Below are 13,193 nucleotides of genomic sequence, written 5' to 3' on the forward strand. Positions count from 1 at the left end.
GAATACAAACGTACAATACAAACGCAGACCAGAGCACAGAAACCCATTGAACGACGTGGGAAATACAGTAGGAAATCAACACCACACAGCACATATATAAAAGAAAATAGTATCGCCTCCAGTACAAGCACTACACACATGCAAGACGAAAAAAAAGATTTAGATCGCTATAACAGCATTTTTGCCACATGAAAGGGAGCTTTATGTAGGCTACACCTTTGGTAGAATAAACTCATTGCTAAGAAAAAGGAATAAACAAGAACAAGAATATTGAAATATTTTTATTTTAAAGAGGCTTTAGGTCTATTATGTTTTTTTTTTAAATCATGAAATAATAATGTGTACATGCATTGGATTCATTCGTTCAACAACAATGCGCGTAAATTTAGATGTCAGGTTGGCTCAAAGGGGAATTCTTCGTGGGAAATTACATACTATAGAGCGCATGCGCACTGTCGTCAAAGTTCTGCTTGAATAAAGCTTAAACTGGACTGATGTGTGAAGGAAACTTGAGATTACTAAATGGACATCACGGTGTCTGGCCGTTGTAAGGGCGTTGTAACACCAGGTAAGCTGTTTAGTTCACATTTAGTTCTGTGTTAAAGGCTCACGTAAACTGCTGGAACTCTGAAAAAGAAATCGAAATTACGGAAGTGCTGTCGAGTAAACTTTGCCTTAAAAAAGGAAAACAATGCTATAAATTGTAGTAGAAACCGTGTCACCGTTAAACCAACTCAACCAGGCCTAATTAATTATATTTTCTATAATCATTGTCCTATTTTGTCTCCTTCGACAGAAAAAACATTACAGCGTCAACTCAGCACCCTGAGTAAGTGCATGTCAGCATGTTTGGTGCAAAAAATCTCCACCTGCTTGTGTCGCTCGAGCACCCTGACGGACTATGACGTCCAGGTGATCCGGTCACAGGCCACGGACACGCAGAAGGCCTCGCAGCTCGTGCAAGCGGTCATTCGGAAAGGTCGCGGGTCGTGTCAACGTTTCTTCAAATGCCTCAGCGTGTGCAGCCCCTCACTCTATGAAAGGGTTACGGGATGCACGGGTAGGTGCCACAGTGTTACTGCTGAGTTAATTGGTTGTTATTGTATGAAGCTGGGAATGAAGTGCTTCTAATCATTCTGTTCATCCTTTCATTCATCCTTCAATTAATCCATCGATTCATCCAGTGAGTGTAACAGAGGAAGACCACTATCATTTGGAAGACATATCTATTCCAGGTATCTTGGTTGTTAGTCTATATTTTGTGGGTATGAACATGTGTAACTAATTATTCTTTGAAATTCATAAATACCATTTTTGTTTTGATTTTTATATCTTATGAAAAGAATATATATGTGATAATGGAGTTTGATTACATGGTCAATAATACGTATAAACAACCTACCCTGTGAATCAGCATCTTGATCACTGCCTGCTTTTAAGAAGTTGTTCCTGCATTTCAGACAATGTTTCTATTTACATCCTGAAAACAGACAGCTGGCTCTTGTTTTATATGGGGTTAAAATTTCCTTCCCTTCATAATGTCTGTACATGCACAACTTGTTGCATCTTTATTACTTCAGCCTATGGTAGAGTTTATATTTTATTTCTACTTCCTTATTTCTTCAAACTGCAGACCAAATATATATTTTTCTGGCTTTATTTCATATGTTCCACAGAGTAATATTTTATTGCCTGTTTTTGTTCTTGCTTTTAACAGAAACAACTGGTGCAATTCCTCCAAGTATCATAAATATACAAAATTCCTTGGTGACCAACTGCATCATTGGAAGCAACAATAACTTGCTTAGTGTGCTGTCTCAGACACATGTTGCTCACGGTAAGGATAACACAAACGAGTGGCAGACAGTATATGACAGGAAGTATCATCTTTTCTCTCCAACCTTATATAGCCTTGAAGTTTTGTGTTAAATTTAATATCATTTTCTCTATTAAGATGTTGAGAAATGAATTTATTAATCCATATGTACCTTTAAATTGGAATCCTTTAGTTGTGCTTTTAACCTCTTGTTTCCATGTGCATTTATCATCAATATGTTTTTTTCTAATTAATAGATATGATTGAAGATACACAGAGGGCTGACCAGCAGATGACAGAGCAAGACCCTACGCAGGCTCACAGCATCCAGGTGGAGCGCTCCTATGTGGAGTTTGTTATCATAGGGGACAACAACTATATGAGGACTGGAACAAATGAAGACTCAGGACAGCAGGAACAAAGTGAGAGTGAGCCTGAAGGTTCTGAGGGGTGAATGGGATGAACTGGGGAGAAAAAAAGACAGGATGGAGATGTTCTCCAGCATTTTTACAGTTCAGTTCCAATGTGTGATATCTAAGCATCTCTCTTATTAGAGAATCATGGATTGCAATCCATAGAATTTAACATCATCTGTGTAGAAATTGAGCTCGGACTAAGCCTTACAAAACGTTTTTAATGAAAAATCAGTTGTTTAAGAACATGGACATAAACCTGGGTTCTTGGCAGTTCTGTTTCCTCTAATAAGTGTCAATACTTTTTTATTTATTTATTTTTTTACATAAATACCTCAAAATCTGATGTTTTGTTACAAATCGAATCCAGTCCTTGTGAACTCAACGGGATGTGGCATTATTTTTCACATGTCCCTGCTTTTGTACTGCTTTATATACATGTTCTAGTATGAATGTTTACTGATTGATGAGCGTTTCATGGTATTTATATATGTGGGTTTATTTATAAACAAATAAAAGTATTGTTTTAATACATTCTTGGAAAATTAAGGAAGTCACACGTTGAATAATCCGCCTGTACTTTATAAACATTTTAAATAGTTAAATCTCTTTAATGAATGTGGAAGGGGAGCGGTGGTCACTGAATTAAGAAAACAAAGCTCGGCAGATCTTTAGAGATAAACTGTCTTTAAACTGTCCAATCATGCTCTATAAACATCCGGCGTACACTTCCGGTCGGTATTGTAAGAGCAACAGCTCTGCCCATCTGTTGGAGCCTTTATCAAGCAAATACTCACATAGTTTTATTATGCCGTAAAACTACTACGAATAGCGTATAGGTTTTACATTTGCTGTCATATTTGTACGCAGTGTAGTTTGTCCTTGTGTTTAAAATGTTGGGCGCGAAGAACCATGTCAACACCGCACTTTGAAAGCTCTGTTGTTAGCAACAGCTACTTCATCACGGTCCTTTTATACAGTTAGCTTTTAAATGTTAGTTATAACCTGCGATCATGCAAACAACCGATATTGGCAGTAAGGAAAACGGAAAATTATGGCAGCGCAAACCAGTTCCATCAAATAATGGGTAAGTCTTTATAAAACTATCAATACCTAAGGTAAGAAGTTACATTCGTATCTAAACTCGGTTAGCTAGCAGCTGATGCATTAACACGGTATGCATGGGGAATTTTACAGATGTGCGTTTCCACTTTACCACAAAATTATTGGACTTCTAACCGTTTGACTCTATTTAGAGCCTTGGGTCTGTACATATTTTATATACACACACATTTAGCTGACGCTTTTATCTAAAGCGACTTGCAATTATGACCGAGTAGAACTTGAAGGTTAAGGACCTTGTTCAGGGGACCAACAGCAGTAAGTTGGCAGTGGTGGGGCTTGAACCAGCAACTTTCTGATCATAACTCTTAAACTCTTAAACCTTAACCATTGAACTACTACTGTCCTTATTTTCACAACAGCGTCAGCAATATTTCTCATGTCGTGGAGAACCATCTTAACTATTGCCAAGAATACTGAAAATGTTTCTCTAACTACCATTTTAGGTCGATCTCTATGACTCGAGGAGTTTAGGGTGTTTATTAGCTAGCAGCTTACCTAACTAGATCAGTTAAACTGCTGTAGCTAGCTATTTAGCTGACATTTTTAGCTTTTTTATTTTAAAAAGTATCAAGTAAAATTGGTGGTGAGTGCATGTTTTACACTGACAACAGTGCATGCAAATGTGATAACAAAAATGACATGCAATAACAATTTTCTGCACAGAAAAGTATATGACAACACAGTTTGTTACTGATTTGGATGTCTCTTGGATGCTTGTATTGGAGACAATTTAGCAATCTCCTTAGGTGTGCTTAGCTATGATACCTAGAATAACCTTAACCTTTAGTTTGTCTCCCCCTCATTCCTGCCCCTCTCAGGATCTTGGTGAATCTAATCCGCAACGCGTCATCTTACCAAACCAAGACGGTTCGTTTCCTTCATGTGGCATTTGACACTACTGGGGAGTCATTCCTTGCTGGTGATCACCACGGAAATATCTATTTATTTGATATTGGCAGAAACAGGTAGGTAAACTTGTAAAGCAAAAAAACCCAAAAAAAACACCTTTGCAGAGCCAATATGTCTCACACTGCTGTTGAAATCTGTTGGTAGATTTCAGCTGATTCAGAAAACAGGGCTGGCATGCACCGCCCTCGCTTTCAACCTACGCCGAACAACCGAGTTTCTGGTTGCCCTGTCGGATTATTCCATCAAATGCTATGACAAAGGTAGGTGCTGATGAATGACACCTGTTCGATTCCCTGAAAGCTGCGTCACACCCCTGGGGCTTCACGTCCTTCGCTGTGCCGCAGACACCAGGCAGCTAGTGAGCTGGATGAGGGGTCATGAGGGAGCTGTGTCCTCTCTGTCCGTCCACGCCTCCGGTCGCTACGCCATCAGCACTTCCTCCGACACAGCTCAGCTGTGGGACCTAGACACCTTCCAGCGGAAGAGAAAACTGAACGTGCGCCAGTCCACTGGTATACAAAAGGTCTGAGACAAGTTTCTTCGCAAGGTCCATAGTTCACACCAGACAGTGTAGACTCCAGCAGTTTATCTTACTCAATTATGTCTCGCTGTTTCGTTTGTGGCTGACTGTTGTAGGTGCTCTTTCTCCCACTGAGCAACACCATTCTCAGCTGCTTCAACGATGACTCCATCTTTGCTTGGGAGAGCGACACGTTGGTCTGTGCATATCAGCTCCCTGTTCCGCTGGATGGGCCCCGGATGCATTACAAGGCGTTTTCTCTCACACAGTAAGAGACGTGAGAACTGAGCTTGTAGTACGTGAGGCTAATTTGGTGGCGGGTCACAATCACAGATGCTGCATCTGCCTCTATAGGGATGGGAAGATGCTTGCTACGGGCGGACGCACAAACTTGCTCCACTTGTGGTGTTTAGAAAGCCGGCAGCTTGTGAGAGTGATACAAATGCCACAGGCAGTGCGGACTGTGAGGCACCTCGATTTCCTGTCGGACAGTTTTGATGGTGGATCCAGCCAGGTGTGTGTGTGTGTGTGTGTGTGTGTGTGTGTGTGTGTGTGTGTGTGTGTGTGTGTGTGTGTGTGTGTGTGTGTGTGTGTGTGTGTGTGTGTGTGTGTGTGTGTGTGTGTGTAATATATAATTCCGCTGGGTTCAGAATCCATCTGCATGTTTTCCTTTTAGATTTTGGGCGTTCTGAGCCAGGACGGCATCATGCGCTTCATCAACACAGAGACGTGTAAGCTGCTCTTCTCCATTGGGTCGCATGAGGATGCCATCACCTCTGCTATTGTCTGTCCTAAAGGTCGCCACATTGCTGCCGTGATGGACAGCGGGGCTGTCAGAGTCTACAGTGTGCGGGCTCTCACTCAGGAGATCCACAAGGTAGCTGGCTGGGACGCTGGGGTCACAGCCATGGCGAAAACATGTTGACTGCTGGTTGCTATGGTGACTCCTAAACAGAACCCCCATCTCCCTAGCCTCCGCAGCCCCTGGTGAGGTTGGTGACGGGCGAGAAAGTTGCTGATGGTCTGTGTTTGAAGATGAAGGTGCATGCGGGAACGGTACGGCGTCCCAAACGGACCTCCGGGTGCAAAATCCGGACCAGACTCCTGCAACCCCCAGATGTTTCTACACTGGAAGACAAAGAGGTTTTATTCTATTCTGTTCTGTTCTGTTCTATTCAGGCCCTGGGTCAGGATTTCATGTTAAGAGTCGGTTGAGGTCTGTATGTTCCACAGTAAAGTTTTAACTCATGGTATAGTGTAAAATGTTCTATTCTCCTTGATTATTTTTTTTCTTTCTGTTTAGATCACAAAAATGAAAAAAAAAAAAAAAGGTTTATTTATGAATCTAATGCTAATAATGCACAAGCTGTTGAGCAGTGGTATCTCAGTGTTTAAGGGATTTAACTTGTAATCAGAGGTTTGCTGGTTCAAGATCCATCGCTACCGAGTTGCAACTGTTGGGCCCCTGAGCAAGACCCTTAACCCTCGATTGCTCAAGTTGTACTCAGTCGTAATTGTAAATGGCTTTGGACAAAAGTGTCAGCTAAATGAAACTGCTCACTTTAACTTTTTAACTAAGTGCTTAGGCTGAAAGAGTGTTGAGTGATGCTCGATTTACTATCACAGAAAATTTTTTGGTGCAATTATGAATTAGTGAAGTTGGCCCCAGGTTTAAAAGATCTTTGCCTTCCAGAATGATTTGCCAGATGGTCTTAATAAGAAGAGACTACAGACTTTACTTAGAACGTTTGGAGAATACCCAGCTAAATACAGGTAACAGTTTTTTTTAGGGAGTCTAAAAAGTTTTAATGCTTTAGTCTTTGTTTCATTAGTGATCTATATTTGTGTGTATGTGTGTATATGTGTGTGTGTGTGTGTGTGTGTGTGTGTGTGTGTGTGTGTGTGTGTGTGTGTGTGTGTGTGTGTGTGTAGGATGTTTATTTGGCGCTCTCTGTTGCGGCTGCCAGAGAACCACGCGGCTTTCAGCAGTCTGACTGAGAAGGGCCTTCACTCTGCCTACCTCAGCCTCCACGAGCACTATCCCATCAAGAGTCCCAAACTACAGAGAGGATTACAGAGGTGACGTGACCCTGAACTGGGCAGGTCAAAGCCCAAACCAGCAGAGCCTAGTGTTTCAAACACCCCCTACATCACTCCTGTTGAATTCTGGAAATATACTTCCGCATAAAGCATTAACTGCGAACAAAGTGGTGATTTATCTTGACTTGGATCCTGTGCTTGACTAAAGTGCTGTGTATGTAATGTATGGCTTGTCTATGTAATATGTGTCTCTACCAGGGTTCTGTCTGCTCTGGCTCACTGGTCTGCTATTTTTGGTGAAACGGAGTATCTCCCTCTGTTGGCATTTCCATTTGTCAAGCTCTTTCAGAATAATCCTCTCATCTGCTTTGAAGTCGTGGCCACTGTTGTTGGTACATACGCTGAGTGTCGTGTTGTGCTTACATCTGCTGCGTGTGCTGAGTATTTGGCCCTCAGTTTGTTTTCTTTCTTTCTTTCTTTCAGTGAACTGGTGCCAGCACTGGTTTGAGTACTTCCCAAACCCTCCTCTCAACATCCTGAGCGTGGTGGAGAACATGCTGGCGCACCACGACAAAGAGCTTCTGCGGCATCTGGTCAACTGTGGCGTCACGTCGCAGGTAAGCCACATTTGGTCACGTGCATCCATCGAAGATGACGTCTGCGTTGCGGGAATGTCAGAATGATGGGCTGATTGACAGTGTGCCTCTCCTGCTTTCTCTCTCCCCTCTGCCAGTTGTATGCATGGCCCCTGCTGGAAACCCTGTTCTCTGAGGTGCTGACCAGAGAAGAATGGCTGAAGCTGTTCGATAACGTTTTCTCCAACCACCCTTCTTTCCTTCTGATGGCCGCAGTGGCCTACGTGACCCTCTGCAGAGCTCCGTTACTCCTCTGCACCCACAGGGACGACTTTGAGGTTTCTGTTTTAACCTGTTTTTATCAGTTTGATTAGCATAGATGTATTTTAGTCATCTAATAAATCAGTTCCTTCCAGAAAGTGTGTAATTTGTTAAAATTGTAAAGTTTGAACTTTCACCTCGTGCAAAATTTATTCCCGTGGCAGGTCTGCAAAGCATGGGAAAATTTATAGATGACAAATGACATGTAAAGAATAACAGAACTGACTTCACTATGGCAACTTATTGGCATGCTTATTGCCGCTTGATTGTTAGCTGTTAGATCTGCTCATAACTGAGTTTTTGTCAGTTGTGAATTAGTTGTGTAATGTGGATAGGCAACAGTAGTGATTCTTTCATTCAGATCTTCTTATCTTTTTTTCAAATGATTTATTTTTTTTATTTTTATCACATATGCAGTGAGTTTTGTTGAGATCACACTGTTTAAATAGTGTGTGCATATTCCAGACTCTCACACATGATGACCCAGTTGGTGAGCTCAACACAACCTCTGTGTCTGATGATTCTGAGTCTGCAGCTCTCTTGACTTTCACAGAGCCTCTCCAAGTTGAACTGAACAGTGGCATAAAACTCACTGCTTGCCCCGATCCTTCTTCAAATATGCCCCTTCACGCAGTACTTTTTCCACCACCGCAACAACCTGAACATCAGCGTCATGCTGACGGAGACCTACCACCTGATGGAGACCACCCCGGCAGAGCTGCACCCAAATTCGGTGCTGGGCGACTTTGAGCCCCTCACCCGGGGCCAGTACCCCATTTTCAACAAGTACCCAACCTTCATAGTGGAGTACCAGTGCCAGGAGCGGGAGCGCATCCGCCAGGAAGAAGTGGAATACCTCAGAGAGAGGTGGGAATTGTCATCCTCTTTCCAAGAAATGGAGGCCTTGGCCTTGCTTATGTTGGGAAAAAATTTTTCATTGTGAGCGACTCATTTCTGTGGTTTCCCTGTTCAAATGCAGCACTTGATGCCTGTGTTAATTATCAAGCCTTTTGTCAACTGACTCGGGTGTGTTTAGAGTAGGCAACATACAAAAATCCATATAGCCTGACTGAGAATTACTGCATTGGATCCTGGGTTTTTAAAGGCCTGAACACAGTTTGACTAGGATGCCTAGACCCGTTCAGACTGGCGTTTATGAATGTGGCTTTGCTTACTCTTTGTTTGAGTCAGGTCCTGTTACTGCACGCATGATTGATGTTTCCGTGTGTGCGTGCACATGCACGAGCAGGCAGGCGCTCCAGGAGGTGCGTGCTGAGGCCGTGAGGCAGCAGGCGGAGGATGAGGCCTGGTACATGCAGCAGGACCTGCTCCAGCAAGCTGAAGTGCAGCGCAGGAGGCTCCTGCAGGAGGAGGAGAGTAAGCTCGCTCAGCAGAGAGCCAGGTGGGTCTCTCTCTCTCCTCTCTCTCTCTCTCTCTCTCTCTCTGCCTCATTCTTTCCCTCCATCTCTCACTGTCTTCTCTTTTCACACACCCCGACTACATTGTTCGCAGGCTGGCTGCTATGAAGCGCGAGCTGAAGGTGAAGGAGCTCACACTGCTTGATGCAGCAAGGAGACGCTTCCTCACACATCAGCAGAACCAGCGCAGGATCGAGCTCCACCGCCTAGACGACGAGATCCAAAGAAAGGTTCCCTCCCTTTATTCCCCTTTATTTTGTGCAGTTCATGGGACTGTTTTCGAAAATTGTCTCTTTTTTTCCTATTTTTCAAAATATCTCTTTATTTGACTACAACCAGTAAATCGGCTGTTTTCATTGTGTTGTACTATGTTCAGGCGGCACTGCAAGCCCAGGAGACAGCTGCTGCCGTGAAGGATATGGAGGTGAGACAGATGGAGCTAGATGCTCACAGAAGATTGTTTGAGCAGGTCAGTCCCTGTCTTGATTCTCCAATGCCCTCTGGGGATTTTAGTCATTTAAAAACCTTTTTGGCCCCAAACTGTCCAATTCCCCGCCACAGCAGAAATATGTGTAATCGGCACATATTATATAAGTGGCTAAGATCAAAACCTCTAAAAATATTGTCATGTAATCATTACAGATAAACAGTTTACTTATCATTTATTGTTGTCATTATTTACTGACTGGTAGTGTGACTGAGTTGTTGTGTAACATTGTAAAACGGTACTCTTTATGTGGTCTTCTCAGCGATTGGCCAAAGAGCAGGAGAGGGTGAGCCAGGAGGTGAAAACCGAGGTGGAGGCTCGGCGGAGAAAGGCGGAGCTGGACGACTTGGCCTTCCACAACCTCCTTCAATCAGACAGCGACCTCAACCAAGAGACCCAAAGGGTATGATAGAGCAGGACTGTACGGTCACAGAGGGTCTGGCTGATTAACTGAACCTGAAAACAAGTTAATGAGTAGAAAATGCTTGAATATTGACATTATTGGCCCTGTTTACTGGGGTGAGATGAATGACCTGGTTTGCCTGTCCCTTTTGACATTCAGTGTAGTGCTTGTCAAACTGTTGGGCATCTGTTGAGTCACATTGGGGATGGATTGGTAGAAAAATCTCAGATTATGAGATTGGTGACCAAAATGGTTGTCATGGTTTTCGGTATTATAGTGGTATTGTTAAACTCTGAAACTTTGAAATCACTTTAGCATTTTAAATTTTTTTTATAAATTTCTACAATAACAAAGTTATTAGAAGTCATCTCACATGACCTCCATACTGGTTACCAATCTTATGCAATTATTGCAACTATTAAACTATGATTATGGTTGGGTTTTAATCCATGTTATGTAAGTAAAACCCGTAACCATCCTGGCCTTAGACTGCGTACACAGATCCTCCAGGTACGTGTTTCTGTCCTATAAAGCTGAGCGAGCTCAAAGATGCGGTGGTTGGCTTCACGTGTGCCTGTGGAAGCTGTCACCTTAGCATGTGGGAATCGTCAGACGTGACAAGAGACTCTCCCCCGTATTCAGGTGTTGGAGGAGTCTGTAGCAGAGGTGGAGCAACATGACGTCGACGCTGATTGGCAGACGGAGGTGATTGGACGATTGCGGAGGGCAGACGAGGAACAGGAGAGGCGGAGACAGCAATTGGCTAACCTCAGCAGAGAAACACTGGCCAAGGAGCAGCAGCTCATTCAGCTCATGATGAAAGCAGAGGGCAAGCATGTAAGAGGCTTGTCAGTAACATCTTATAGTTGTATTGCCTCTGTAGCAGTTTAGCATGTGGGATAGAGATCTTTATAATCTAATAATCTCTAGAGTGCTAAATTGCATCTAGGATCAAAGATTGGAGAAACAAACTAGGTATGTTTAAATGTTTCCAAAATCTGCCAATGTTTGTGGGGAAAAATAAAATAATTTTAAAAAAAAGATTAAATTTAAGCAGCTGAGCCAGATATCGACCACTTCTCTCGGAGTGGGCCGGTGTTCTAAGAGTGTACTTTTTTTCATGGATTTGACTCTCCTGACCCATATAACCATCTTTGTTCTCAGTGGAGTGAGGCAGGGGCAAAGCAGGCCCAGCCGGAGGAGGAAAAGCAGGCAACTGTCGCCATGGAAACTCGGCAGAGGTCCCGCCTCTCCTGGCATACAGACGAGGCGGCCCAGCACCAGGATGAACTGAGAAGGAGCCAGGACGAGGCCATGAGTGAGTTCAGCTGCAGGACTTCAGTCTGTCATTCACCACCCAGTTCATTCATAAAGGGGTCACAGATAGATGTTTCTGCACTTCTTGGACACACTACAGCCCATCTCCTGTCATACACAATTTGTATGTATTATATGCTTATTATTGGCCAGTTACTGAGGTTTTAGAGGTTTTTAATTTTCTTGACAGTTTTAAAGTTCTAAACACTGATGATATTCTGTCCTAATATGGTCATTTTGTACTAATAGGATTTTTTTGATAATAGTAACAACAACAACAACAATAATAATAATAATAACAAATTAGTCAAATTAACAAAGTAAATAAATTGTCCTTTGGATGACCCAGTCTATGTGTGTGGGTATATTAGCTGAGTCATGGACAAGAGAGTGATGGTGAGTGTCTCCTGCAGATCAGCTCCAGGAGAGGAGGATCCGTTCACCCTGCTCAACAAGAGGCCTGTTGCACCTGCCTGACTGTTCACAGGTCGACCCCGCCAATATCTGTCTGAACAACCAATCCTCAGATGACTCCACATGTTGTGAGTAAACATCAAACGCCTTTCATGCAAACGTTTTAAACACATGACAGAACGCTTTGTTAACCACTTATCTGAAGTAAATTAATGTGAACAGGAATAACTTCTAGCTGGTTCTTATTTTTTTTTCTCTCTCTGAAGGGATATTCCACCATAGTTCAGAGTCCCTGTAACGGATCAGTATATTGAGAGCAAACTCTTGTGGTCCTGTAATATGAGCCTGTGTTTGGAATGCCAGTGCAGAGCTCATTTGTGGTGACGATGTTTCCCGCACAGTTTCTCTGGAGCACGGCCGAGGCAAGCTGGACCGCGAGGAGAAGGCACTGCTCCAGGAGGTGCGAGAGCTCCGGCAGAAGCTGGCAGCCCGAGCTAGAGCTGGAGACCACACGTCACTGTCAGGCAGCTCCCAGCACTGACAGTGATGAGAGAAAGGCATTGTCTAGGAGAAGCTCATCCACAAGGCCTTGCTGGAGTCTTGAATTACATATTGTATTAATAGGTAATAGTGGTCATCTAGTGAATTGCATTACGAACGTTTTTGGTTTGGGTCCTTAGACCAAAACAATAACATATATATATTATTGTTACTTATTATTAGTAATTAAGCATATTAAGTTATTAAAAAACCTATTTCGAACTAAACTGCAGTTGTTATTGACCATGTTAGGTCCATGTTAGTTGTAATGGATCTTGTGAACCTTATATCCCACATCCTTTATTCAGGGTAGGACAAGCAATGAAGTGACATACTACAAATTCATTTTGGGATAAGGATATCACAATGTTTCTGATCTTTCATGCTGTATTTTATGATTTGTACCCTAATTTTATTTGTTTATTTGATGGAACCTAGCCTTCTGAATTTAAGATGAGGTAAATAAATTTTAAAAACCTTTTGTATACAAAACCTTTTGCCTTCAGGACACATTTTTGGCAGAGACAAGGTTTGCCCATTGCAGCATCAGAGCAGATAAATGTTGTGGTTTTCAGCAAGCCCATGTAGTCGCATTTATTTATTTTTTCTCTCCTCTGTATGATGTATTTAATGTGAAATATTGCTGACATATAAATCTTTGAGTTTTGTATTTACTCCATATCTGTTTGCTCTGTGATCTAGAGTCCAGTCATACTTGAATCACTAAATTGCTTCAAAGTTTGAGCAATTAAAAGCATCTGTATGTTGTGCAAATCTGGAGCACAAATCAAATTGGTTTGTGGTAAATTTTGACATCCATTTTTATCTAATGACAAATGGAGTAAAAACTTTATACATTTTTTTCTTCTTTCTAAAACAACTGCTATACCCGAAG

At 42.5% G+C, this 13,193-nt stretch overlaps 2 protein-coding genes across 2 annotated transcripts; both read left to right on the forward strand.

Annotated features, from left to right (window-relative positions):
- The first annotated feature begins 474 nt into the window (after positions 1–474).
- si:dkey-29h14.10 lies at positions 475–2,720 on the forward strand. Its single transcript, XM_027007269.2, has 5 exons — positions 475–568; positions 797–1,060; positions 1,185–1,235; positions 1,718–1,837; positions 2,074–2,720. The coding sequence occupies exons 1-5, from the start codon at positions 523–525 to the stop codon at positions 2,268–2,270; spliced, it is 678 nt and encodes a 225-aa protein (XP_026863070.2). The 5' UTR covers positions 475–522; the 3' UTR covers positions 2,271–2,720.
- Positions 2,721–2,966: 246 nt separating this feature from the next.
- On the forward strand, positions 2,967–12,972 carry tbc1d31 (TBC1 domain family, member 31). Its single transcript, XM_035531066.1, has 22 exons — positions 2,967–3,316; positions 4,173–4,319; positions 4,408–4,523; positions 4,608–4,786; positions 4,900–5,051; positions 5,138–5,297; positions 5,460–5,660; positions 5,756–5,926; positions 6,477–6,556; positions 6,716–6,862; positions 7,082–7,215; positions 7,307–7,440; positions 7,557–7,736; positions 8,354–8,586; positions 8,969–9,121; positions 9,232–9,367; positions 9,514–9,606; positions 9,887–10,027; positions 10,670–10,864; positions 11,192–11,345; positions 11,758–11,886; positions 12,160–12,972. The coding sequence occupies exons 1-22, from the start codon at positions 3,243–3,245 to the stop codon at positions 12,297–12,299; spliced, it is 3,249 nt and encodes a 1,082-aa protein (XP_035386959.1). The 5' UTR covers positions 2,967–3,242; the 3' UTR covers positions 12,300–12,972.
- The last annotated feature ends 221 nt before the right edge of the window (positions 12,973–13,193 follow it).

Source organism: Electrophorus electricus, chromosome 10 (genome assembly GCF_013358815.1).
Source record: "Electrophorus electricus isolate fEleEle1 chromosome 10, fEleEle1.pri, whole genome shotgun sequence".
Taxonomy (NCBI): domain Eukaryota; kingdom Metazoa; phylum Chordata; class Actinopteri; order Gymnotiformes; family Gymnotidae; genus Electrophorus; species Electrophorus electricus.

Coding starts and splice junctions, on each gene's coding strand:
- si:dkey-29h14.10 (XM_027007269.2), top strand. CDS start 523: ATGGACATCACGGTGTCTGGCCGTTGTAAGGGCGTTGTAACACCAG. Junction 569..796: donor TAAGGGCGTTGTAACACCAG/GTAAGCTGTTTA, acceptor CTCCTTCGACAG/AAAAAACATTACAGCGTCAA. Junction 1,838..2,073: donor TCAGACACATGTTGCTCACG/GTAAGGATAACA, acceptor TCTAATTAATAG/ATATGATTGAAGATACACAG.
- tbc1d31 (XM_035531066.1), top strand. CDS start 3,243: ATGCAAACAACCGATATTGGCAGTAAGGAAAACGGAAAATTATGGCAG. Junction 4,320..4,407: donor TTTGATATTGGCAGAAACAG/GTAGGTAAACTT, acceptor ATCTGTTGGTAG/ATTTCAGCTGATTCAGAAAA. Junction 4,787..4,899: donor AGTCCACTGGTATACAAAAG/GTCTGAGACAAG, acceptor TGACTGTTGTAG/GTGCTCTTTCTCCCACTGAG.